Source organism: Ambystoma mexicanum, chromosome 4q (assembly GCF_040938575.1).
Source record: "Ambystoma mexicanum isolate Mex_15411 chromosome 4q, UKY_AmexF1_1, whole genome shotgun sequence".
Lineage (NCBI taxonomy): Eukaryota > Metazoa > Chordata > Amphibia > Caudata > Ambystomatidae > Ambystoma > Ambystoma mexicanum.
This window is the reverse complement of record NC_090928.1, coordinates 712995259-713022741: the sequence shown is the minus strand read 5'-3', so window position 1 is coordinate 713022741 and position 27483 is coordinate 712995259. Positions and strand designations below refer to the sequence as shown.

Below are 27483 nucleotides of genomic sequence, written 5' to 3'. Positions count from 1 at the left end.
CTGAATGAGCTATACCAGGGACTAACCTCTGCAATAAATACTGTTTGAATCAAAAATACATTACAACGTTTGAGCGAAGTGACAATTCCAGAACATGAAGATATCACGAGTTCAGGTGATCATTACCTTTGCAATTTCTTCCTGAAATGCTAGGAGGTTCAGGTATGAAATGTTAACCATGTCAGGACCGTAGACAACGGTAACCATTCGACTCTCCAGCCGTCCGCTAAAGTTTCCCACTTCCAACTGTTCCCGGACCTTTGGATCCTGTAAAAAATAGACCAGAAGTAAATGGTGAGATGCATATTTTTGTATTTTGTTGTACTGGTTTGTGCATCTTTCTTTCACAATAGCTGCGCTTAACCCCAATATCATCAACCTGAAATCCACCATTTTGTATGCAAGAACACTATACAATCTGAGGTATGGATCGTTTCTGGATATGTACTTAGAAGGTAACTTTGTCTCGAATGCCTCAGGAATCACCTACATCTTCTGATTAGTCAAATTCAGTGGCTACTGAACACAGTTTCTCAAATATTAATTTTGTCAACAGGGTTTGAACTGCCTTTCAACACATTATTGATTAAATGTATGCATAACGCTCCCTAGTGGGTTTTTAAACATTATGGCCCTCATTACGACCTCGGCAGTAGCCATGCTGCTATTGGCGGCATGGCTGCCGCCGAAATCGCGTCCGGGTCCGGGTCCACAGAATGAGGAATTTCCAGGCCATTCCGAGTTCGGAAGGCCCGGTAATTCCTCCCTCCAAGGACCCGGACCCGGTCCTTCCCCATTCCCATTTCAGCCCCCATAGGGCTAAAATATGAATGGGAGAGGGAGCAAACAACGGGCCATTACGAGTTTGCCCGTTGTTTGCTCACATTTCCCGTCGCGGGACCTGGTAAGCACACCTGGTTTGACCAGGCGTTACTTCCTGGGTCCCGCAAGGGGACCTCATAATGAGGCGGTACGGGGTAAACGGCGCCGGCACCTTTTACGGCGCCGTTAACCCCGAACCGCCAGGGTCGTAATGAGGCCCTATAGCTTCATGTGCTCGTACTCCCAGTGTATATTCTATTTCAGTTCCAAAACGAAGCGTAAATGAATGATACAGTTCTGTACATGGCCAGGCCAATAACAGTGATCATTCTAATGGCATAGGCAGTAGTGTTCTATGTACCAGCAGAAAGCCTAAGATTATTCAGCAAGTGGTCCATGGATCTGGGATAAAACCTTGCAGAGAATGTGTGATGCTGAAAGGGGTCCAGTTTTTCTAGAAATGTAAATAAATATATATATTTTACTTTGAAAATATTCTTAGGAAAAAACTTTACGTTAATTTATTGTTGTGTCATAAAAGTGTCCAGAGGCAATTAGAAGACCTACCCAGATATTATAAAGATTAAAGTACCCTAAATTGGAAGTGAAAGGATGTTTCAGGCCACAAATTAGTTCTGTGACTATTTTCGTGAACATGTAGATATGCACGAGGCGAGTTGAGGATATTATATTCAATATTGTACATGAACTGTACCCCTCCTCCATCACCAAACTCATTTTGTCAATTTGTCCTTTTTCTTTTTCGACAATAATCTCTCTCACTTTATTTTGTATAGAACTTTTTATATTTATCAGTCAAGGGCTTTGTTCGTATTTTTTTTGTTGCTGTTTCCCATTCTCTTTTGTCAAATGTTTTTTTTTTCCCATCGTTTTGCTATCTTCAGCTTTCTTTCCCTTTTTAACGATAATGCATCTTCTCCCATTGCTGTTCCTCTTTTCTTGCTATTGTTTTAGAATTACAGTGATTACTTTATTCCCTTCCTCCTTTCCATTGCTATCACTTGTTCTTCTTTTCTAATTCGGTTCATGGTCTATTACACCATTCCTTTATGTCTCCCTCATTCTCAGTCTCTTAGCAGATACTGTTCACCTATTTCCTTCACCCGTCTTCTTGAGACTCAAATTCATTGCACGGCTATACCTGGAGTATCAATATGCGCGTCTACCTCTATCCTTCTCCCTCTTCCTCTGTTTCTCTCACTCTCTGAACTATTTTATTCATTTTCCTTCTCTGTTTCTCTCTCCCTGCAGTCTCTGTATCTCTCGCTGAGTGCAAGAGTCACACTCTTAGGTATAAATTTGCTAGATCCACTCTAGGAATTGCCAACAGAGCTGTAACCTGAGAAGAAACATAGATATCTTGAAGATGGGTGCTTTTTTAAGGTTTATAGAAGAATTGGACCAACAGTGACAGAGGCATCCCAAAAGGTGAGGAGCAGTCGGGTGTATGGAGACACAATGTGTGACCCTATGGATCCTGCAGGGAAATCAGAATCACTCTGTGGGTGCACTGCAGGGGTGTTGCTAGGTCTGGAACAGACCCGGGGTTATGCTAATGTTGCAACTGTCAGGACTAGGGGCTAGCTAGCCTTTTGGTTGTAGGCTCTGAGATTCTATCCGGGGCTACAACCAAAAGACCAGGGGCTATAGCCCCCTTAGCCCCCCCCTAGCAACACCTCTGGTGCACTGTACCTAAGCTTGAATGTAAGAGGGATGCTGACAGGCTCCGTGTGAGTGCTTGGAAACCATGACATGGACTAGAGTGCCGGATTGCATTGTGTACACAGCTCTTTTCTATTTTCTATTGCTTGTTAATTCTTATTGTGTGTGCACACTGTAACACATGGGTGCATTCAGTAGCACTATCAAGCATTACACATTGCACTGATCCACACAGAAGAAAGATTGTCTTGGTTTAATCCAAGAATAAATTACATATTGAGAGATACAATTGTTTGAATTGGTGGAAAAATAAGCTATTAAAACAATACTGACTCGTTTAATAATGTCACACTGTTTAAATGAAATTATAATTTCCAGTATTGATTGTAGACATAACAAATATGTTGTACTTGTCATGGTGAGCAAAGCACGCTATCAAAAGCTGGAATAACCATATACATAATGTTTTGGCATAACAGTTTCATTATAAGATGGACAGTCTTGAACACTCTGATTGTACGCCTTTAAAATAACCCAATGAGAAAGGGAATCAGAAAAAAGGCACCTATGAGGGTTCCAAGCTGCTTTGCATAAAACCAAAGACCATTTTTTGAAAGTATGAACCCCAACACATCTTTATAATTGACAAATCTGTCTGCTAAAAAGCGTGTATGCTTGATTCATTACGTGCACACTGGCTTTGGAGCTCATTTCGTTTTTCAGAACACTTAACCTAACATAAACATATTTGTAACCTTGAACCACATATACTCATTCGGAACAGGATCAAGATTTGAATGTTTGGGTGAAATGGCTGCAAAATCTAGAACTCTTAGATAGAGGGCCCAATTGAGAGGAGGAGTAGCTAAGACAGGAAGCCGAGTCTCTGGGTAAGAATGACGGTGTACATGCCCAGTTCCCATGCCGCAAACCACAGATAATTATATAAATGAAATTCATCTCATACAGTTTCTTTTTACTGCCAGAGCATTCCCCATTTACATTCATGTCTTGTTCTATTGTGCTACATTATTCGAAACTTAAACTCATTGCTCATTGTTTTCAATCATTTTTCGATGTGCCCCAAGCTTCCGTTTTCCAATTTTTCTGTAATCCATGATATCTTTACCAAAGTCAAGACTCTTTCAAAAACTGTGAATTTGATTCAACCTATGACCACCAGGCCACTGATGTTCGAGCAAACCCACAAAAATATCATGTGTACTGCTTCTTCTAGCCAGTTTCACCATCTAATTAATTAGACAATCTTTTTTTCAATTTTTGGGCACTCTCAAAACATGTATACCAAGTTAGCAATAAAATGTGAACATGCGTGGCACTGGCTACATAAATCAGTCGTAAACTTTGCAATCTTCTTGAGATGAAACGGAGTCAACATTTTTTTTACTGTCAAACATTATATGAAAAGAAGCACCCGCATCTAGTTTCTGAATCTTAACGTCAGGTGTATCCCGAAGATCTAGACCAAAATGTATTCCCAAATATAAAAAGTACCTACACTAAAAAGTGTTCACAAATATATAATTCCTCTTCCTCATCAAATGTATTCCGTGCTTAGGGAACACAGTAGTTTTTCTACACACAATCAAGAACATAAATGGGTATGTTTTCCTATAATATATATTATATACATAGATTGGAGGTTTAGTTAATACATCAGCAAAAGAAAAGAGTTGCAGGCTGGAAGGTTTTGAATTAATCTTAACCTCTGGCATTGCTCTGGGCAACCCTCCAGACCATCTTTCATTACAAAAGGGGTACAACCAATGAAAATCAGGCTTGGTCTCACCCCAAAGGGGCAGTCCAGCATAAGCATGCCCAAACATGTTTCAGCCTCGTTGGGCCACATCAGTGAGGAGTAGTTTGGGTCTCTAAACCCAGCAGGCATGGGACCAATGTCTGGAAATACCCACCCCATCAGCAATATTATTAATGCTGGCAAAGCTACACAGCTATTAAAACATTATGAACAGATAATTCAAACACTGATTTGATCTTATCAGCTTCATAAAGCTGACCCAACTACTCTTCCCAGATATTGGAATAACTATCATTGCAAACATCTGGTCTTTCCAATCTTCTCCAAAAAACTGTTAACCAAATTATTTCTGGTATATCCATAAACAGACAAATTTGATTCCAACTAATCATCAAATTATAAACCATCTCAGTCTAAATTCCCACTCTACAATGACTGGATCATATTTAATAAAATAGCACTCAATGGGGATTTTCTCTACCATTTGCCTAAAGATTGGAACATTTTATATGACGATTATACTAGGATTCAGTAATTTTTGTGACCTCAGGAAAGCTGCAGCCCAAAAATAGTCACGGTAATCCATAACCCGACTTTTGGATTCCTCAGCATCATTTCATCCTGCAAATTCTAGGCCCCTTAACTCCAAAACAAATGAGTTACCCCTATGGTTTTGTTTGCCATAAAATCGTAGGCACAGTCTTGCTGTGATCTTTTGAAAGGGAATCAACATGTGTGGCAGTACTAACATTTTGTATCAACGTTGTTAGAGAAATGTTTGATATTGGAAAGTTCTGCCATCTATTTTAGTTGTTTTAAATATTAGCTGATGTTGTAGCATCATTTATATTTTATAGTTGGCTCATATAATTAATAATTCTTAGTCCCGTACACCCTTTCACTTGTGTATCTATATATTTATTAGATAAATATATAGCACTAACCTAGCTCTACAAAAGGGACACGCTTAGGGGTTACAAGTAGGGTGCAGGGTTAGCAGTGGCTATCAAATGGATATGGTCAAGACGGCTGGATAACAGGAGTCTTTAATTCTGAAGCCACCACCATCATTAACATCAATGGTTTGAAGTTAACCAATAATATTTTCTTTAAACCTCATTTGAACCCATATTTGAATATTGTGGTATCACCCCCCCAACCACATTGTTATATGTCTACTGTCAGCTTGAAAAAATAATGCAACATTATCAATATATAATTTCTTCTTAGATATTTCTGAATCCTCAAATGCTTCTCCTGCCCCTCCTTTCCACCTTTACTCTAAATGCTAATAGCTATATATCAAGAGCAAATTACGATAGGGGAGATCAGGCATACCTACCTACCTACTTGTTGCTATGCGTCCTAGCATGAATGATTAATTCTAGGTGTGGGTGGTGGATCAACATATGTCTTCATTGCACACTAAATTAATCTGTTAGGGAAATGTATTTATGCTATAATTTCCATAATAATGTCCTTACTCAGCATGCAAAAAACCGATATCCAGTGGTATGTGCCTGCATGATACATGACCAGCAGCCTTTACCATGTTATCAAGCCAGAGCATTCCTGGAATAACTCTGTTCTTGCCAGGCTCTACTAACCTATGTATAATTGGAGCTGAACAACCAGCAATTGCATTACTATAATCTTTTATTCTGTGCTTGGTACTGATCTACAGGCTTTACATTCTCTCCTACTTTTCCCCTGGTTTTATAAAGACACGACTTCTTCATATGCAGTATCCCATTTACACATTTTATACATTCTGAATTTAATAATGCCTGGATTTTTTTATTAGACTGTGGCTAGCCTCTCTCAGGGTGCTGATATCAGCAGTGGGGTAAACACATGTGATAGGACTTTAGATTGAAATTACATGATTAGAATGTGTTCCCCCATGCTCAGAAGCATTGCTAGTTGTGCATAACTCAAATATACGTGCTCTGTGAATCCACTATCTTGATTTTTAGTTGAACATCATTTGGTATAATATTTCAAAAATATTGACACTTTGTTTGCCTTTGAATTCCCCAGTCTGTCTTTCCCTTCATCTTTAATTACATCAATCGTCCACCATTATGATGTGTTTATAGCTTGTTCATCAAGCACCCTTTCTGGTTTCTACATCCCTGTTCATATGTTCTACTCTTCTGACACTATTTCATATGCTCTATCTCTCATCCCAAACTCAAGTTCTCAGCTAGAGATCTACATACCTGCAGTTCCATTCCCTGATATCTGCTCGATAGGTCATCCAATTTCCTCATTCTGACTTAATACATTTTCCCAGAATATATAGATATCACTGCCTCTCATAATCGATTTAAAAGCCTACCACACTAACCCATAATCAGTAATCCCTCCATTAAAACTGATGTATTCTATTATGGCTTTACCTAAGCTCCTCGAAATTATAAAACAAATAGTACCATAGAAGTATCTATTTTCCCAGGCTGTACATTTAGTGATGTACATAATTTAAAAAAATATATATAATTGTAATTTCTGTATCTTCAGATGAAATAGGTACTTATGTTTCTGAACCTCCATATTGTAGAAGTGATGGCCAAAGTAACAGTGAATCTTTACTGACTTGAGCTGTAGGGGTATATTATTTCCTCATGATCCAACCAATCTACAGTTACAAGTAAATATTGCAGAACTATGTGCGGATTGATTGTTTCTTTTTCTTTTTTAAACATATGTCTTGTGCAGCATGTGATCTAAAATCACTGCTACTATTAATTTATGTATTGTGTTTCAGTTTGTAAACAAAGTAACAATATGTTCACAATTAGGTACAGAAAGAAAATTAGAACAAACGAGCGTAACAAAGAAGGAAAATAAATATTGCTTACAGTATCACAAAAAAATATTTCTTACTTTGTACATACCAATGATTAAAATATTAAAAGAAAATACTCCTTCCTAACAACACATTAATTTAAAATCATCTAATAATTCATGCAATACCTCGGAAAATGTACATAGTGTCAAAATTAATGAAACTTGAGACCCACCAAGGAGCCTGTACCAGATCCATGCAGACTCATCTACATAATTATGTGCAAACCTTGCACAAAACGTACATCTATAGTCCACGTCCTTGGACATTCCATTAATAAATGCTTCCTAGTTTCCATACAATTTACTTTATTGCATAACCTACAAATACACTCTTCATTTGGCAAGTTCAAGCAAGGTCCTAGAAAGTCCAAAGTTGGAAGCAGGTTTAATTTAAATTTGAGGTAGAACACACAAAATGTACTGGATGGAAACCGTATTAATTATTTTCGTAACATCTTTCTACTCTGTGGTAATTCTGCCAGCCCTTTATACAATTTATTTCTTGATGTTTCCACTGTTTTAATCCAATTGTCTTCATACAGTTTTTTATTGACCTTCACCAGATTAATAACCAATTGCTCAATATCCAAATCTAGTCCTTACAATATCTGGTTGTTGAAATCAGCACAGTTATTGAGTTCCTCAACTGCCTTAGACTCAAGTATTATTTTTAAATCCTCAAAAAGGGGATTTACAAGTGTATTGAGGAATAATCTCTTCCATATCCAAATAGCCTCCATCGAGACCACACCCATTTCCAGTCTTATCACACTGTTGGGAAGCATTAGGGGCAAATGCAATGTTTTTTTCCAGACCATCCCTTCTTGTATGTTAAGGACCTTTCCAATCCATTCATTACTTAGTTCTGATCCATATCCAATCACTGCTATTATGTATTGAGGGGAAACAAATCCCCAAGTTCTCAATTCAAGCAGTTGGTGTGGGTCCTCTACTTTTTGGCCATAACATGTGGCACTCATTCGATTTGTAATGCTAATGGTCAAGCTAACGACCAGCTACCATTCCTAAAGCAAGTTGTTTTAAAAATGAATATCTTTGTTTATTCTTACTAGAAATGCCACCCTCTTCTGTACACATGTATCTGGGGAAGTTTTCAACCTATGTACCCAGATATTTAGAACAAACATAACGTGGTGTTTGCCATCATGTTCTCAAAAACACATCTTCCTCCTGTCAACAACAAACCAATCCTCCGGCCAAACATCACTTGTCACAATCACATAATGATTGCAGACAGGTGATTGGTTGCTGTAGCTGCCAGATGGCATTCGGCCATACCTTTTCTTTGTAATATGTAATACAGCTGACAAATCATTGTTTTTTTTTATTACATGGCAAGTCATGTCTAATGAGAAAAAGTATTTCCAATTGTTCATAGGATCATTAGAGAAATGTCACTGTACATTACAAGGGTATTTAAAGCCACAAAATAGCTATGTGTTGAAACAGGAACAAAGCTAAAGCCTGAGTTCCTTCATGAAGTTGCTGAACTTGTTGGTAACTTACAGCATATTATAAAGTGCTATAGTTCTTATTTCTTTATTATTATTGTCATAGAGTTGACAAAGACGTTTTCACATTAAAACAAACAAAATTAGATTTGAAATATGTCACATAGCACTCATTTTACATCTCATTAAACGAGAAGAAAACTCTCACATTATTAGAATTCCATAGCAAGACATAATTCATTCTATTTGGCATATTCAAATCCGGCATAGTTTTATCACTATTAAAACCAGTTTTCCGAAAATGTTAATCAAATCACAACATTTTTAAAAACATGAAGACTAGAAGAACATTAAAAAGTCGCTCGGCTGCTTTATTGGCTTTTGTTTATGCTACAACAAGCTTATCCTGCACCTCTTTTATGAATCATATCACAGCCAGGAACCATTTAAAAGATGTATCTGGAAATATATGTTGCCATAACCATCCTGGCTTGACACCTTTAAAATCTTTCAGGACGTGTGCAAAATGTGTCTGCCGTCGCCTACTAAGTGAGGAATATTCTACAATCAAGTGATAGATTGTTTCAACTACCTTATCCTTCCCACAAAACCTACACAACCTCAAACCATGGGCTATGCCTCCTCTTGCTCCGGCGGCAATTTCATTTTTCGACTACAGATTCATTCGTGAGCGTAAGCTCTGTGACTGCCAATAATAACCCAGACATTTACTTAGGTAATGGAGCACACTATTATTTGTCCTAACGTCCAAGAGTAATCCTGCAAAAAGATGGTATTCCCTAACACAATCGACGGTTCTTATTCAATCTCTTTCACAGATTCTGTTTTTTAACTTTAAAGGCTTAGTTAGTAAGTACTCAATTGATGTATCCAGTGAGCTTAAAATATCAAAACACTGGGCCTCATTCCGAGTATGGAGGTAGTCATGGCGCTATTTGCCCCATGACTACCTCCCATACCGTGTCCGGGTCCGGCCTGGTTCAATGGGCACTTACTGGTCCATTCCGACACTGGAGGGACCGGTAAGTCCCCACTGAAAAATCCATTCCCCATTCCCATTTGAGACCCCAAAGGGCTCAATGGGAATGGGGAAGTAGCTAATAACGGTACCGCAATTTGCGGTACCGTTATTAGCTCTCTGGTCCCTTAGCGGCTCCCGCTAAGGGTGCTTGGTAAAACCAGGCGCCCATTGCGGGACCCGCTAAGGGACCTCGGAACAGGGCGCAAAGGGATTACCGGCACCAATGTCCTTAACGGTGCCCAGTATCCCTTTGTGCCCACCTTGGAATAGGCCTACTGTGTCTGCCATTCTATCAGAGGTGCAGAAACTTTGTTCCTAATGATGAGTTTTAACAGCCCCCATAATGACTTAGCTTTCACAGAGTAAATCTTCCTTAGAAAATGTATATTTTTCCAAATGGCTCCGGATTATAAAGCTACTAGCCCCAGTTTGTACCTTATTACTCGGACAGGAACACTTTTGGCAACTTCAAGGTTCTCTCCAGAAGGCACCCTCCAGTTTAGACAAAGACCCCATTAAAGGGAAGATAATCCTCTCTACTCCATAGCAGGGATGTCATTTCACCAAAATGCCATGGGTAGCAGAAGTGACATCATATGACCCGTGACCACCTGATGACATCACAGGAAGTGACGTAATTTGACCCCACGCTGAAGTGATATCACGGGACGCAATGGAACATGACCTTTCAGCCCTTGACAAAACAGGAAGTGGTATCACATGACTTTGTTCCTAAGTAGATTACTATGATTAGTGTGTTTAGGCCCATATTACCAAATTACTATGAACACAAGCAAAAGTCCATGGCCAAATGATAATGATCTGTTATTATATAGCACTTAAACTTAAGCGTTTTATATAGAACAAATATACATACAATATCACCCAACCCGTGTCGGTACTCATTTATCGACCTCAGAAGGATTAAAGGCTGAGTTGAGATGTTTAAGAACAGAGTAAATCAGTTATTAATCCCGTGAAGTGTACCTGAAATAAACCTTTAATGAGTCTAGCAATAATTGTATAGAATTCCAGAAAGACACATGATTTGGTATTCCTATTCTTTCTTATTTAGGGTCACTGCTGAAAGTATTAGACTTGTCGAAGCCATGTTCTTTTTTTTTCTTTTTCTTTTTTTTAAGAGGCCTGAACAAAAAACCCAGCCGCTCCACAAGCAAAGAGCCAAATGCGCTGGCCACAGACCAACAGCTTGCATTTTTTTTAAAAATGAATACAAAATAATGTTTTTTTCTCGTTTTTTTAGGGGTAGCAAGGGAGACCACAGGGGTAGCAAGGGAGACCTCAGGGGTAGCAAGGGAGACCTCAGGGGTCGCAGTTGCGATCCCTGGCAACCCCTAAATGACGTCCCTGCACCATAGGCCATTACATCGGTCATTAAAGCTCCTGCTTTTTCGCAATAAAACTCCCATACTAGCACCATGGATAATTGGCCAAATTTCTTATGTATGTGTACCACCTGGGGAGCTAAGGCAGTAATGTTTTGCATCTTCACTGTGAGTCGCTGGGACCTGTTTTCCTTACCGAAAATTGAGAACCCCGGGTATGTAAATGTTTCCACTTTCTCTGGAGGAATCTTACTTAGAATCCACTTAAAATGTCCTCTTACTTTTCCCACTCTCTATTGTAGGGTAAGGATTTTGGACTTTTCAATGTTAATATTTCTTATACTTTATTTGTCACTCTCACCATCCCCCCAACCTTCTTTGGGCATGAGGGATTCCAGTGAGGTTGCACTGATGCATTTGTGAAGTCTGTGATTTTTGGAAAAACAGGTTTTGAACACTTAAATGTAGGTGTTTTTAAAAGATGCATGTCTTTTCTAAAATTGAGAAAAGATGCAAATGCCCACTTTCGTTTGCTGAGCTTTGACAGAGGTGTCAGAGGCAAACACATTAAACATTTTTATAATTCTGGTTGCCCTCGAGCAAATCTTTGTGATGAGAAGGATCAGTTGATAGGACCATAAGAGATCATCATAAGCTTTGTGATTATATATTTATGTTGCAGTTGCTTTGTTCTTAGAAATATGCAGACTAACTGGCTAACGTCTGCTTCAAAGAATTATTATGAATAGGGAGAGCAAACTGGCTCAACTCTATTTTTTTTATTGTGCAATTAGTTTCATCGATTAAAACTATGAGCACACATTTAAACTTACAGAAAATAGAAATTCAGTTTTCTTACAATTAATTTCATCATCTAAAAATGTTAACTTATTTAAATTCACAACCACACATACAATCTGAATCCTCAATACATTTCAATGTTTCCTTTTCCTTTCCTAACAATCATAACCAGAGGCAATGGGCCTCATTACGAGGTTGAAGGTAAGGGATGACCGGCACCGGTAAGGGTGCCAGTGCCGGTAATCTCTTACCTCCATATTCCGAAGTCCCTTAGTGGGTCCCACTATGGGTGCCTGGTTTACCAGGCGCCCTTAGCGGGAGCCGCTAAGGGACCAGGGAGCTAATAACGGGCCCACTATTAGCGGGCCCGTTATTGGCTCCATCCCCATTGCCATTGAGCCCTATGGGGGCTCGAATGGGAATGGGGAATGCTTCTCGGAATGGGGACTTACCGGGTCCTCCAAGGTTGGAATGACCCGGTAATTCCCTATTTTGTGAACCCGGACCCGGAATGCGGTAAGGGGGTAACCATGGTGCTTCTAGCACCATGGCTACCTCTAACCTCGTAATGAGGCACAATTACACAGCTCTACTTCTACTCTAATTCAAAATTATCTAAACTATCGACGTTCAAATCAATTCCAATGACCCAAACTAATTAAGCTAAAACTGGAAATATTTCTAAAAAATCAAACCACAGTTCGAATGGCTCGCCCGTACAACAGAACTTGTTTTTCGACTTGTCTCAAAAAGCTGCCACGTTTTTTCCATGTTCCTTCAATTCATTTTGAATTCTTTTTGGATATATATTGCTTGCATTTGATGTAATGCAATAATCTTCTGCTTGTGTGTTTTTGTTACGTTAATTTACTATGAATTTGTTGAACTAATTGGTGTCTGTTGAACTAATTGGTGTCGATAATTGATTGAAACAGTTTCTAAACACTAATAAGGTGAATCTGGATTTGAAATACCTTGCACAAATCAGCTAGTTAGGGGTTCAACTGGGTTGCACAGATTGACTCTATTATTTTAATAATTCGAAGCACAAATTCAATAAATCACTTAAACATTTGACCATCCTAAATTATGATATACAAATTCAACTATAAAACATTGCAGGTTACTTCCCTATTCTGCAATTAACCATCAGAACTTATTATCATGTATTATTGACATTATGGGCCTCATTACGAGGTTGGCGGAATGTGTTTACCAGCACCGGTAATGGTGCCGGTGCCGGTAAACCCATTCCGCCCTATTACAAGGTTCCCTTGCCGGACCCGCTCAGAATGTCTGGTCAGACCAGATGTCCTTTGCGGGTCCCACAAGGGGACCAGGGAGCTAATAACAGGGCCGTTATTAGCTCCATCCCCATTCCCATTGAGCCCTATTGGGGCTCAAATGGGAATCGGGATGGGTTTTTTCAATGAGGAATTACCGGGTCCTCCAAGGTTGGAATGGCCCGGTATCTCCTCATTCAAGGGACCCGGACACGATTTTGGAGGCAGCCATGGCGCTAATAGCACCATGACTACCTCCAAATTTGTAATGAGGCCCTATGGCTAGACTGGTATAAGAATATTAGAGTTAGGGAATTGTGAGCTTAATTATGTTATGGGGCCGTGAAAGCAGTCGCCCAATGGTCAATTTCTGGGCTTTATGAGATGGTGTGGCTCTAAAGCCTCGTATGCTCCCTCTCAACATTGAAATGCCACTCCAAGACCAGTCCCGTGAGGTGTTGCCACTCTGCTTTCCTGAATAGCCGACAGAGCACAGAGAGTGACTCTCTCTGTCATCACCTTCTCATGATGGGACCGATGTTGTGAGCCTTGCTAACACAACCACTCGGCTGTCCACTCGGCTGTTCAGCCATGTCGTGCAAAAGTGACGCGACACAAGGTAAAAAAAAATACAACCTCATGCGCCGCAGGACAGACCCAAGTCACTCCTCTTATATGCATAACTGGTTTTACATAAGTTTGATGAACCCAGAGTGCTCCTCACAACAGCGCATTGACATGATGTAGCTACACACGGCACCTAGTGTGAGGAAGGACACGTGGGAAGAACTTTTTTAAAAACATCCCTCCCTTGAATACGTCAGGTTTAGCTAGCACATATTTAGGACCACACATGTGCAGTTTAACCTGATTTGATCTTAATCTTTTGTATTCTGCAATGATTGGACAATTTAAATCTTTCTGAATGCCAACAATTAGTCTTTTGGGCCTTTAAATCAGACTTCAACGTCCACAATTCCCGGTACGGCCCTCAGGCGAACTCTATAAAGCTTAGCATAGCAAAATGACACCAGAGGAACATTACATATTTATAAAAATGTAATTTTGATATAATCATCAGGTATTGCTGACACAACTTGCTGACTGCATAATGAGCCACAAGATATATTAAAATAACCGCTTGTCCATTTACTGTACAGGTGGCCCTGTCCTTTGAATGCCATTCACAGGATCCATATCCTGCTCAATAGCACTATTGACCTTCTAACAATTTTCAAAGTGCATATGTTCTCTGACCTAACAATCCACTGCTTCTAAATGCCCTTGTATTTTCAATTCGACTGATCATTCTCCAAAGCATCACATGATCTGGCAGCAGCACACGGGTTCTGCCCATCCTGATGGTAACACACGAGCGACTTTGGCAAACACCTCAAGGCGCAGAGATAACACGTTCACTTACCTCTGGTGGTACGGCGCTATACTGGTGCTGTACTGATTTCTCACGTGTGTGCTTATCCCCAGCAGGCTCCCAGTCATGGAGTATTGCCCCACACATCTGCTTCCACTCAGAAGGGGTGGTAATATGCCTCTGCACATGTGACAGTACTGCATGCAGAAGCTCTAGCACTGCAGTGCCTGCACAACATCACTATTACACCCTATGGGAACTTATGCCCCCCTCTCTGAACATCGCGCTCTCGCTTGCCACATAGCTGTGTGACATAAAAAGTGAAAGCGCGCACATATAGAAAACACTATCGTTTTTAGTGCAAATGCACACTTGGTGTATATTCACTGATGCTGAGACTGCACATGTGTAAACAGTGGTGCACACATGTCGCAAAAAGAACAATAACACCCAATGCAGCTACCGATCAGTCTCCTTTCTGGTCGAAATGTTCAATAGAGCAATACATACCTGTACAAATAAAACGTGACTTCATCCCACTTTCGGTGGCATTCAGAGCAATACATTCAGAGGCATGACTGCGAGCGTATTTAAAATGACCTCTGCGGTTTGTCCCTGTAGAAAGCACTCCGCCCGAGTGAGCTATAACATGGTTATAATGTAGAGATAGGCTGCCTAATTCTATATATATTGCATTAAACAGATGCTCAGCTGAAGTAATACAAAGAGCAGAGTAATGCGGTTAAAGCTCCATGGACTCGGGCTCGAACTGTATGCTCCTGGCAAGCAATAAACTGGCGGTGTGTATTTATGCCTAGTGCGTCTGCAGCAGTGATTCAGCGCTTCACACACCAATGACTGCATGGCCGCTCAACGTTCCGCAGTAAGACCCGCAGCCACGTAAAGCTCGCTGAGTCTTTTCAACGCTTCTCATCCATTTCGCAAAACCGGCTGGACCTTATCTGAGCTCGCTGGGTATGTGGAAAGATGCGGGGGCGTGTGCCCTGAGCCAGGCGTCCAGCGGATTAAATAACTACCAACTCAACCCCAGGGCTAAGGCAAACGATCAGCAGAACACTGCAGAGAAAATGGCGAGCACCAGAAAGAGGTGTGCGGTCAGAAAATGCATGAACATTCTGCTTGTGTATAATGACATTACACGATCGAAATTCTGAGATTGTGACAGCATTTGCCCAGCTAATTGAACAGATTAACGGGGTTATCGCGAGTTTGGCGGTAACCCTTAAATGTGGCGGTAAAGCTATTACAGCTGCTTTTAAGGGTCCGCCAAATCATGTGAATGAGCACCCTAAAATATGGCGCATGTTGAGAAATAATGATCCACGTGCACTTCCTATCAACGATGCTTTTGAATCAGAGTGGGAACTCTACATAGACAATACATTGTGCCGGTCCTGAATGGATGACATGCCCTTTCCACTACCAGTCGTTAAATGGTACTGCCAAACAACTGTCTTTGAGTTAATTAAGCAATATGCCCCCATAGTTATAGGCCCGAGCGAAGTGAGTGCCTTAACGAAGGCCACAAGGCATTACCAGAGTCAGTAATACCCCCGCCGCGAGGGGCATATAGCTATTAGTACCCCGACCCACAATATGTGCGTGACTGGGGCACTAAAAGCATTTTTTTCTGTCCCGAAACACTGCAGCACTTCGGGACAGAAAAAAAAAAAGACCAAGAAAATGGCCGTCGGGAAAGGGAAAACAGAGTCTGTCTTTCCTTTCCATGGCAGCCATCGGGAGCGGACGTGCACAAGGGAGGGGGGAACATTATTTTTTTTTCTAAATATACATGGGTACCCGGCGGGGGACGATGGAAGCCTCCAGATGTGTGGAGGCACGGCAGAGCGGGGATGGCCCCACTCTGAGTCTCCAGGCGGCTGGAGGCTGCCATCATCCCCCACTGGGGACAAAGGAGCAAGAAGGTAAGTGGGCTGGGGAGGGCAGGGAGGAGGGAGGGAAGGGGGAAAAAAAGCCTTACCTGAGTCCCCAGCGGAGAGCGAAGGCAGCCTCTCAGCCGTGGGGAGGCTCGGAGCGGGGATGGCCCTGCTTCGAGCCTCCTCATTGCCTGAGCGGCTGCCACGGCTCCCGCCGGGGACAATGGCAGTGGAATCCCGACTGAGGGATTCCCGACGGTAATGCCTCGACGAGGGCCAGTCAGAATGGTTCTTTCATTCTGATTGTGTCCTCGCTGGGCACTAATAAATATTAAAGAACATCTAAACACTTTGCGGGCAGCAGGCCCAGATGGCATTTGCAATGCCCTGGTTAAAATGGTCCCTGAGAGCTCGGCACACATCCTAATTTTGCGTTTTACCCACATTTGCAAATCTGCAATGTAGCACCAACATGGTGAGAAAGTCACATCCCGCCTGTCCACAAAAAGGGACCATGGAATGTGACTAGTAATTATAGAATGCTAGCCATGTTGGCTGTACCGGCTAAATTATTCACCAAAGTGCTGTTGTTGGAATTAAACACGTGGATCCGCGATAAAAAAACATACTGCCACCAAATCAAATGGGGTTTATTAAACAAGCGAACACCTTACATAACTTGCTTATATTGACATCCTCTGTAGAATATGCCTGGAAATGAAGAAATCTACCGGGTAGAGTGCTTTTATTGATTTCTCAGCCACATTTTATTCAGTGCTGAGAAACAGATTGTGGCTGAAGCTGTCACAGTGGAATATTCCTCCAGGTTTACTTCGGATGTTGATGCTCCTACACCTAAATAACACTGCGAAGGTGCAGCTAGATGCTGCAGGGAAATTATCTGCATCCATGCCCACACAACAGGCCATGAAGCAAGGATGCACTGTGGTGGCTACACTTTTTAATGTATATCTATCTGACCTAGGAGCTGCCTTTGATAATGTACACATCAGTCCCCTGAAAATCGGCTGAAAATCGGATTAGCTGGTTGGCATAGGCCGATGATCTCCTTTTGGTAGACCATACACCCTATGGCCTCCAAACATTGATCACGGCATTAGGAGAATATGTAAATCTAAATGGATTAGTAGTAAATATATAGAAGAGCAAGTTAATAATATGTGCTCTGTCTCCAGGACTGCGACGTAATATAAATTGTGAACTAACTGGGCAGAATCTTGAGTGTGTTTCCTGTTATAAATATCTGGGCCTTCTTATTCAGGAAAACTTAAAATGGAAAACGTATTGGAAAGAAACTAAAGTTAAATGTTATAGAGTTGTACATAAAATTTGTCAATTTATCGGCCGCCACAGTGGAATATCTATTTAAACCATACTGCTCTTATATCGGACCAAGGTTCGTTACATATTTTTTTATGGAATTGAGCTATCGGGGCATCAATATTCAACATTCTTAAAATGCTTAGAAAGTAACATTTTGCAAAAGTTACTCTCCATGCTACAGGCACTTTCTTTTGAGTATTTATATCTTGAGTTTGAATGTAATGGTATCCAGTTTGATTACATTGGGAAATCTGTCATGTTTTATGATAAGCTCAAAACATTTAACATCAATACGATGGTGGTTATGTTTTTACATGCATTCCTAGTGACAGATAATTGTAATAGAATAGGTATGCTGGGCTTATTGATATCAGAGCATGCGAAATGCCAAGTTGGGTGTAATTCTCTATCTGTGGATGGTGATGTCATAATAGTAAAAGCACAATTGAAATCTAGACTGAATGTACTAACAGAGAACCACATTTTTCTACCATGTTCACCAAACGAAACAGCATCCCATTCTGTGAATATATGATGTTGAAACCATCATATATATTGGCATTTCCCAATTACGCTATTGTACGACAGTATATGTTACTAAAATTCAACATCAGTGAGGCATTGGCGACTCAAGGTGCTTATCTTGGGATAGAGCGTGGAATACGCTATTGTCGACTATGTGGGAAACACGAAATTGTAACGGTTGAACATCTGCTGATTAATTGTGAAAATCTGCCACAAATCAGGATAAGCTACCTTAAAGCATATGATAATAGTTTTGAGACCATTGAATTAGCCCATCTATAGACAAGATTTTTAAATGGCCATGATCATAAACTGATTTACCATCTTATTAGATTGTATTGGTACTGTGAGGTCATTCTTAAACACTAGTCAGTGAGGTGTAATTGAAGTAATGTCCCTTGTTTTAATGGTATACTTTACTTGTGTTTTCTTTTCTTGCATAGGATTTTAAGAGCTTGTAACATTATTATGATGAATTGATTTTGTATTAATTGATTTTAGCATAATGTGTTTTAACTGAGTAATGAGGCATCTGAATGCCTTTTTAGTGACAAGTGTAGCATTTTAGGAGAATGATTGTAAATGTAACTGTTGTATTAAATGTTTTTCTTGTGATTGTTCTATGTTGTATATACATAGCCTTTTAGCTGAAAGTGTATTATATAAATACAAATAAATAATGACATTGTTTCTGAGAGCATGTTTTCCACACGAATTATGAGGGGAAAAAGACATCTAAGGAACTGACTGAATGGAGTTTTCAAGCTGCACGTGGTTCATGAACACAGGAGGAGCTGGGCTTAGTCTCAGCTTTGCTGCAGGACTCATGGTCAGGACATTGTATAGGTAGTCTGGGGTGCAGGGTGAAAGGCACCGTTCTCCAATAAGACACACCCACACCGGCATCATCCATCTCTTGCGATTTCAAAGGCAGGGTTAGTGACTTTCAGAGAAAAGTAATATGTAGACAGGATGTCCATGAGAAGTCAACAACATCACATAGTAAAATTGTCATCATCGCATCTTTGTGACAATATCTGGAAGAAAGGCACTATCCCAGATGTTGCCGCAGAATAGTCTTTTTTTAATGACTGTAGGTTATCACTGCTCCCCGCCTCCTTATCCAGCTAATTGGATTTGTTTTTCGTAACGGGACCGTTGATACAATCCTGTTCTGCTAGCGGGTGCCGCTCTGCACATCTGGTCTGATCAGGCGTGAAGAGCGGCCCCGCGAGCAGAACTCAAAATGTGGTGGTATATTGATAACGTCGCCGGCAGCACTACCTGCGCCGTTGTCACTCTACCGCCAGAGTCGTAATGAGGCCCATTGTCCTGATGAACTTTGGATCGAAAGAATAAGTGAACCACGATGTCAAAACTGGTTGGCAACACAAAATTAACAGATTCACAAGCGTTAGACAACTTGTGATATACTTTCCATCATAAGCATTGTGTACAATAATGTGCACTGTGTTGTCCAATCTTCACAATGTTATGTGCATTTGTATCATTCACATGTGTTAAAAAATGTATTCAAATATTAATTTATATAACACAGAGTGGTTAATAGATATTTTTGGAATATGTGTTTTGTTGTTCTGACTTCAGTGTAACTACACATACTTTCAAGCTATCTTGTGATATATGTTGACATTGCTGAACGGCTCCCTATAGGAATATCATATGCTATTTTTGTATGACCAGCACCTTCACCTAGAGGACCTATCTTAGGAAAAACGTCATTAATTTTGGGAAACAGGTAAAGAATTTTCTGCAAGGGGGGAGCCTTTAGACCATTCTGATTAATCCATGCTCCGTGAGCGCTCTTTGTCACTTATCCATGGTCACAAAAACACATGTATTTCCTATCACAAAAGCCCCCTTTCACTTTCTGCATCCAAGGCCATCACCTGCACTGCCTGCCCATAGAAACGGCCCTGCTCATGGTGTTGCAACTAATATGGAAACAATATGAATGTTTGTATGGCACAAAGGAGAGCTGAAGAACACTTTCTGCTTCTTCAGCATCCAAGCCCTTATAATGTTCTATCATTGTGTGTAGATATATGGTCCTGTCTAAATTCAGGGACTGTGAGATATAATCATCGGTGCTAGCCTGTAGTCTCTGCATACAATTGGATGAACCACAATTTTTTTTTTGCACAACTCTCTCATGCCAAGTCTTGCCCTTACGATTTGGGAATCCCTGACATAGTCGCCTACTTCTCTCTCTTCATGAATAATCCATCTGCAATAGTCGAGAGCGGTTTGCACAGCCTGCGATAATATGTGTATATATATTGAAGGAAAAAACATAAGTTGTAGGGACATTAAGGTGAGCAATACATTGTAAATGAAACTTTGAAATTTAATGAAAAAACTTTAGCTGCATGGACGTTAAGGTGAGAACTTAACGCAACAAACCCCCTGAAATTCGTCTAAAGCCACCTTAACTTTGCACCCCTTCTTGCACTCTCTATGACCACAATGACGACATCACAGATCACATCACTGATGACATCACTAATTACATGTTGTAAGTGAACACTGATAACATCACAAATTGCATGACATATGACATCACTAGTGACAACACTAATTGCAATGTATATAACAGATTACATCATAAAGGCAATAGACATAACATGATTGATAAGTTAACTCATAAAAACTTTGATTTTCTTAATAACAGTATAGGCCATGGACTTCACCATGACGAAGGATGTGGTCACTGGCCACACCGAACACCATAACTAGTGGTCAGTTAGTGTTGTAAAATATCAATGTGCATAGGTAAAAGCCACGCCTAGTGGGCGTCACTGTTTTTAAATATACTGTGGGCAAACGTTGAAAGCTTTAGTCAGTGGCCATAGTTAAAGGCCTTAACTAGTGCCCATTAATATGTTAGAATATACAGTTGGACCCGGACAAAAGCAGTGGCCACTCGCTAGTATTGTGTTGAAGACCATGACTAGCGGCTAGTTAGTGCATGTAATACACAGTAGGCATGCCCGAAGTCCATCACTTATGGCATGTTAGTATTTTAAAATATATAGTGGTGAAGTGGGAGAATGGAACAAAAGGCTCCCACCAATCCCCTCGCGCCCCTGGCCTAGAGGATCGCGGCCCAGACACCCGCCATGAGAGGAGTTTGCCTATCTACCAGACGACCAAATACCCTGGTACAGGAACATACGGATGTGTCCACCAGCCTGCCCACCAGCCTACCCTGCTCATGCCGACGCCTGCGGCATGGATGAACTCGACTGAACCATTCAACAGTAAATGAACACATCGTTAGAGATGCCATGATGACCTAGCCAACGGTCAGCACACCCGTGCAAACATGCACACTGGACACTCCCACACCAATCCACACGAAGAACATATTCAGTGCTATAACGTAGGTGACGGGCACACCCACTGACGCGCATCTTTATTATTTTTCACATAGCTTTTTTCAAAATGCAGAAACACAAGACGCACAACGAACTCATCTAAAATGATTGCTGAAACTTCTCCTACCCCATGCATTGTAATGAGAAATATAACAAAGACATGATACTGGGGATAAAGCAATATGATACCATAACCTAAAGCGCCGTACATCAAACATCCCCACCTATGCACCAGGCCCAAGTAGGCCGCAAGCAAGAGCCTCCATGAACATTGAAAGAGCAAGAGTACAATTGCTGACCCTGCAGAATGAGCCCGGCGAGAACAGACAGTCAAGGGCACAATGTTGCAAACTCGCATGCCACAAGCCGAAGCCAAGGCCACACCTGCAAACTAAGCCAGGCACACAGTGGAAGATGCAATATTAAATGTGCAGAATTCTGCCTCAACCACGGTCTCTCCTCACGTGACCAAGCCGAACCTGACAGGGTGCCAGGCCCAGGAGGAGGGAGGCGCCTGGATCCCACGTTTTGAGACACAGGCAGCAACAATTAAGCGACTCAATGGACATCTGCGGCAGTGGGAGTAGTCTGCCCTCCAGCATATGAACAAATCCTCGCATTGTCTGCACATACCCATAGTTATACATTGTTGCAAATGACAGGTGCACCGCGAGCTGGGAACAGCCAATCAGAACATGGGGCTCTTATCACTGACGCCATTAACATTAGCCAATCCTCAGGGGTCTTCATGTAACAATTTTCATGTATCTAGTTGAAGGGACAACCCAAGTATACCACCTGACTGACCCTCAACCACTAACAGCGTTCTCTATACGTATGCTATACTAACCCTACCACTCGAGGAACCAATCCAGAGTGGCGATAGGTTTTTTGCTAACTTTCCCAGGTGACGCAAGTAGCGCGTCATACTAAGGTAAAAAGGGCCTGCGAGCCCCACGAATAGGGAGTGTGTTTCAGGACGGACGCGTACGATCCTTGACCCATCTCTGCCGTTTGTTTAATAAACAGCAGAATCACCCTGCTTCTTGCGTGTGCCTCAAACTCATTTTTGGGATACGCGGGAGGAGTTGGGGCCTCCCTGCCCGGAGGTCCGCGGACGGCCCAGCCGGCCCCGGGAGAATTTAGCCCCGACAAGTTGGAGGCACCGCTGAGATCTGTTTAAGATCTGCTTTTATTTTATTTTTCCGAGTGCTCCCATTGCGAGGAGGCCCGGCAGCGCGGCCCCCTCTGCCGCTGCCCCCTTTTGAGGACTACAGGACCATTGCGGAACTGCGAGACGACCGGACAGCGCAATCCGGATATTGGCCTTCGGGAGCCGGTTGAGAAGTATCCCGTCCGCGGTTGGCAAGTGTCCAGATGTGGTCCAGATGAGGGGAGGTGGTGAGCCGCTTGAAGGGGTGCACGCAGTCGAGCGGCCCCACATTAAGAGAACTTGGTGAGTATGCCACGCTCAACAAGCAATGTGAAATTGTGAGGGAGGGGGGAGGAATAGAATACGGGAGGCGGGAGGTGTTACACAGGTGCGCAGCGAAGGTTTGATAAATTAGTGTTGACGGTGAAGTGAATGGTAGCTGGACAAGTGTGAGAGCAGTCCGCTACATTACGGAAGAGGAGGGGGCGGAGCACGAAAACATCACGTGCGGCTGCCCGTAGACACTGATTGGCCTAGGTCGCGACCACGTGTAAGGGTGTGTGTGTGTGCAGTTTCCTACGATTTGGTGATTATTGATCAATGAGTAGATGAGGATCCCTATTGATCGAGCAGGAAAACCGATAGATAGATGACGTTTCCCTGTAGGCGGTAGCTAGCTGGTTGCCTAATACGGAAGATAATTGGCTGGTTAAGCCCTCCTGTCGAGGGGCGTATCACACGCGAGGTGACGCAGTGTGCGCAGTCCGATTATATTGTTGATTACCTTGTTCCAGGCGTGACAGGAAGACAGCTGTGCGAATAACGGGGCTAGATTACAAGCGTATTTTGAACTTTTAAAAAATGTGAAGAACTTACCTGTAGTTTTGGAGGAGATCGGTGACGTCACCAGTAGGGCTTTCATAGGACATCTCGAACACGAGGCATTTTTTCTTTCGGAGAGTGGTGGGGAAGAGAATTATGGTAAGGGAGTGGAGACGGAGATAAACGGTAACAAGTAGATTGGGGGAGGGTGGAAAAGGGGACGTGGATGCGCACGGAGAACGCCGACCACGCAAGTGAAGAAAGAGGAGGAGGGGTATAAGAAAGTGGGACGGCTGTACAAGAACGTCACACGGGGCACGCAGCCACAGGGGGCTACGTGCGCCTCGGCCGCAGGGGGCCGTAAAGGTGTTCGGTAAAGGAAGAAAAGAAAGAAAAGAGTATGCAAATGCAAATGCGATATTTTACTATTTTTCCTTAGCGGACAATCGCAAGTCCCCAAAATTACGGGGCCAGGTAAAGATCTGAGATTGTATAGCATATACTATTAGCAAGATAACTGCTACCAGATAGGGGTAGGATAAAAAGTGAAGTGCTACTATGTCATACGGGACAGGATCGGACGGGTGGGGGAACACCCTCACTACCCCGCTGCAGCACATATGTAAAACACTGTCACCCCATAGGGAGAAACTGATCAAATACAGCATAGAATGGACACAGGGGACGGACAACAAAATGACGACACCATGGCCGCCTAATGGCAGTTTCGACCCATATAACCAACATTCACTATTAACCCATCTGCATAACACATACAAGGGGAAGAAGTTGAAACACCACGTGGAGGTGTTTAACTTATGGAGGATGTTCCAAAGGTCCCGACCAGGACCAAACGGAATGTTCATTGTGGGGGAAATAACGGAAGAAAAGGAGATTAAGGAGGAAGGAGAGAATGGGGAAAAAGAGAGTGACGGCACACAGAACACGGGGAATGGACAAGAGGGAGGAGAAAAGAGTAACAACTCAAACGAAAATGAAATAAAAAAGGAACAGAATGACGATATAACCCTAGCGAAGGTAGTGAAAACGGAGGGAGGGGGGCTGTATCCTTTAAGAGAACTAGGAGAAATAGCAAGAGAACACTTAAGGGCGGCTGAGGGGTACTCAAACCCGGCATACAGCCCGCCACCATATACAGCTACAGGTGGCCACACGGGAGTGGAGGGGACTAGTACGACGGGATCAGCTCATAGGAAGATGCTCGCAGGGGAGGGGAGGACTGGAGAAGAGCAGATCGCGGAAATAGGACTTGATGAGTGGGTAGCTGCGCAGGTACTATTAAAATTACGAGGTTCATTAACAGGAGAAGAGAAGGAGGTAGTAAGGAAAATGGACGAGGATAATACCAGGGAGAGTGAAATGAAAGGGGAAGAGGGGAAAAGGAAGGAGGAAGAGCTGTTACGACAAAAGGAAGAGATTTTGGAGGAACGATTAGCAGAATTAAGGGATGAGCAGAATGCACTGATAAAGCAGCTCGAGAGAGAGGAAAGAGAGAGAGCCCGGGAAAGGAAAGAAAGTAAGAATGAGTTGGACAAAATGAGGGAACGAACTGAGGAGCAAAAGAGAGAAGCAGAAAGGGTAAAGGCAGTAGCAGAAAGGGTATCCAGAGCAGCACTGCGTGACAGGAAAAGAGAGGAAGAAGAGAAAGAAAAAGAAATGGCAATATGGAAGAGGAGATTACTATCAGAAACGACAAGGAAATACGAAGAAGGGAGGATGATAGAGAGTATATTAGAACGGGAAAGGGCAAGATGGGAAAGGAAGAAAGAAGATGAAAGGATATTGGAAAAAATGAGTAGTGAAGTAATGGAGGAATTAAAAAAGAAAAGAGAGGAAATTGGTAGAGTAACAGTTGAGAAAAATGAAGGGGAAAGAGACGATAGGAGAGGGGAGAGTGAAGTAAGGAGGTATGTACACAGAAACACACAAGTAGCAACAACATCAGCACAAAGGGGAGCAATTGGTAAAAATGAAATGGGAGGAACGGATCTAATAGACTTAAAAACAGTAACGATTAGGGGGGAAAAGACAGATTGGGGGTTGCCATTCCTGAATGACTTTTGTAGTGAGGAAGAAGAAGGAATGGAGAAGGAAGGAAGAAATAGTGAAAGGGAAAGCCTAGATAAATTATACATCACCCGGACAAATAGAGACTCACCATGGGCCTGCAGGAGAAAGGAAGAACTGGAGGGAAGTGAGGGGGAAGAGCAAGGAATGGCGGGAAGGCAGACACGTGCAGCTACACCCTCATCATCCCGTCCAACATGCTCCACCACCCCACACTCATTACGTGCAACATGCCCACCTAAATTCGCACCCTTCTCCCACGAACTGACACCCTATGCAAGCAGGCTTCGAGACCTCCCTGGACGCAGGCAGGGAGAACGAATACACACGCCCACATTAAATAAAGGAAATGATGAAAGAAGGGGAAGAGATGGAGGAGAAACAGTTACGAGCAGGGGAAATATGGACACAATTGACGATGTAGAAGACACGGAAGAAGAGGAGGGGTGCGCGGACTCGATTTTGTGGAACCCAGGGGGTCAAACAGGACTCAACTTAATGCCACTTCTGGAGAGGGGAGGGGTTAGACCACAATACGTCCCTTGGAAGCATGCAGACAAGGAAAATATAAAGTGCAGGCTCCCATCATTAAGTGGAGGTGCGGGAAAATGGATATATGAAATGGAAAAACACACCGCAGGACAGAAACTGGCAGTGGGGGATGTAAAGGGCCTTCTAATATCAATATTGGGGGATGCAGCAGATGACATCTGGAAGAGAGAAGGCTTCCCCGGGGTCACAATAACAAACACATCACACGATGGGGCACCATTCGCAAACTGCAGAGATGCATTATGGCAAGCGCTGAGGGTACAGTACCCAGACACATCAGACATAGGAGCAATTACCTCACGCAAGATGCGTGAGAACGAAGATCCTGTTGATTATATCCAGGAAATTCAAGAGAAGTGGCGTATGGAAACTAGAGAACAATGGGACAAAACACCAGCAATATTTTACCATATACTAATACAAGGGCTCCCTGAAGCAGTTCAGAAACAACTGAAGAAGGTAGTGGGGATGGAAGCAAAAGCATGGCCAGAAATACAACTGACGATAGTACATCATTGTAGGACATGGCAAGAAAAAATGAAACAAAAGGAAGAGGATAGAAAATCGGAAGAGGCTAAATTGGTACAGAAAAAACTACACCTGCAACAATGACCCAAAACCCCACACAAGTAGTGGCTGCACAAGATTCCTCCCAAATACAATCATCACATATTGTAGCACAACAGCTGCCACCACCCCAACCATACACGACTAACATGGGAGGAGGATACTCAACACCAGGAGCTGGATATTATAATTATAACAGGGGAAGGGGAGGAATGATGAGGGGGAGGGGATATGGCTATAACACACAACAGCAAGGGGGAGGATTCAGAAATTTCTACCCCTCCGGGCAACCAGTATACCAGGACAATTCAGGGAGCTTTCCATGGCAGAACAGGGAACTGCCGGTATGTTGGGTTTGTGGATTACTAGGACACGTGTCACGCACATGTAGAATGAGACCAGGCACACCATCATGGGGAGAACATGGACAACAAGGGCCTACAAGAGAACAGCAGGACACCCAACAACAGCAGGCACTGCCACCGGGAAATGTGCAGCAACAACTAGTAACACAACAACAGCCACAGACATATTCACTACCACAACAACAGGTAGCGATAACACAACAACATCAAGTGCAGCAAGTACAGCAACCTGCCCAAATTCAAGACCATAAAATAACCTCTACCAATACACAACTACAGCAAACACAACTGGGAAGGGTGACGGTCCTGGGACACAA

General features: G+C 42.3%; 1 protein-coding gene across 10 annotated transcripts in view; it reads right to left on the bottom strand.

Annotated features, from left to right (window-relative positions):
• The window catches only part of PLCB1 (phospholipase C beta 1), a 3004223-nt gene that overhangs the window by 1694904 nt on the left and 1281836 nt on the right, over nucleotides 1–27483 (bottom strand). For all 10 annotated transcript variants that reach the window (XM_069608284.1, XM_069608285.1, XM_069608286.1 and 7 more), the window contains exon 4: nucleotides 127–267. In XM_069608284.1, the coding sequence (XP_069464385.1) occupies nucleotides 127–267 (141 nt within the window). The remainder of the gene's footprint in view (nucleotides 1–126; nucleotides 268–27483) is intronic.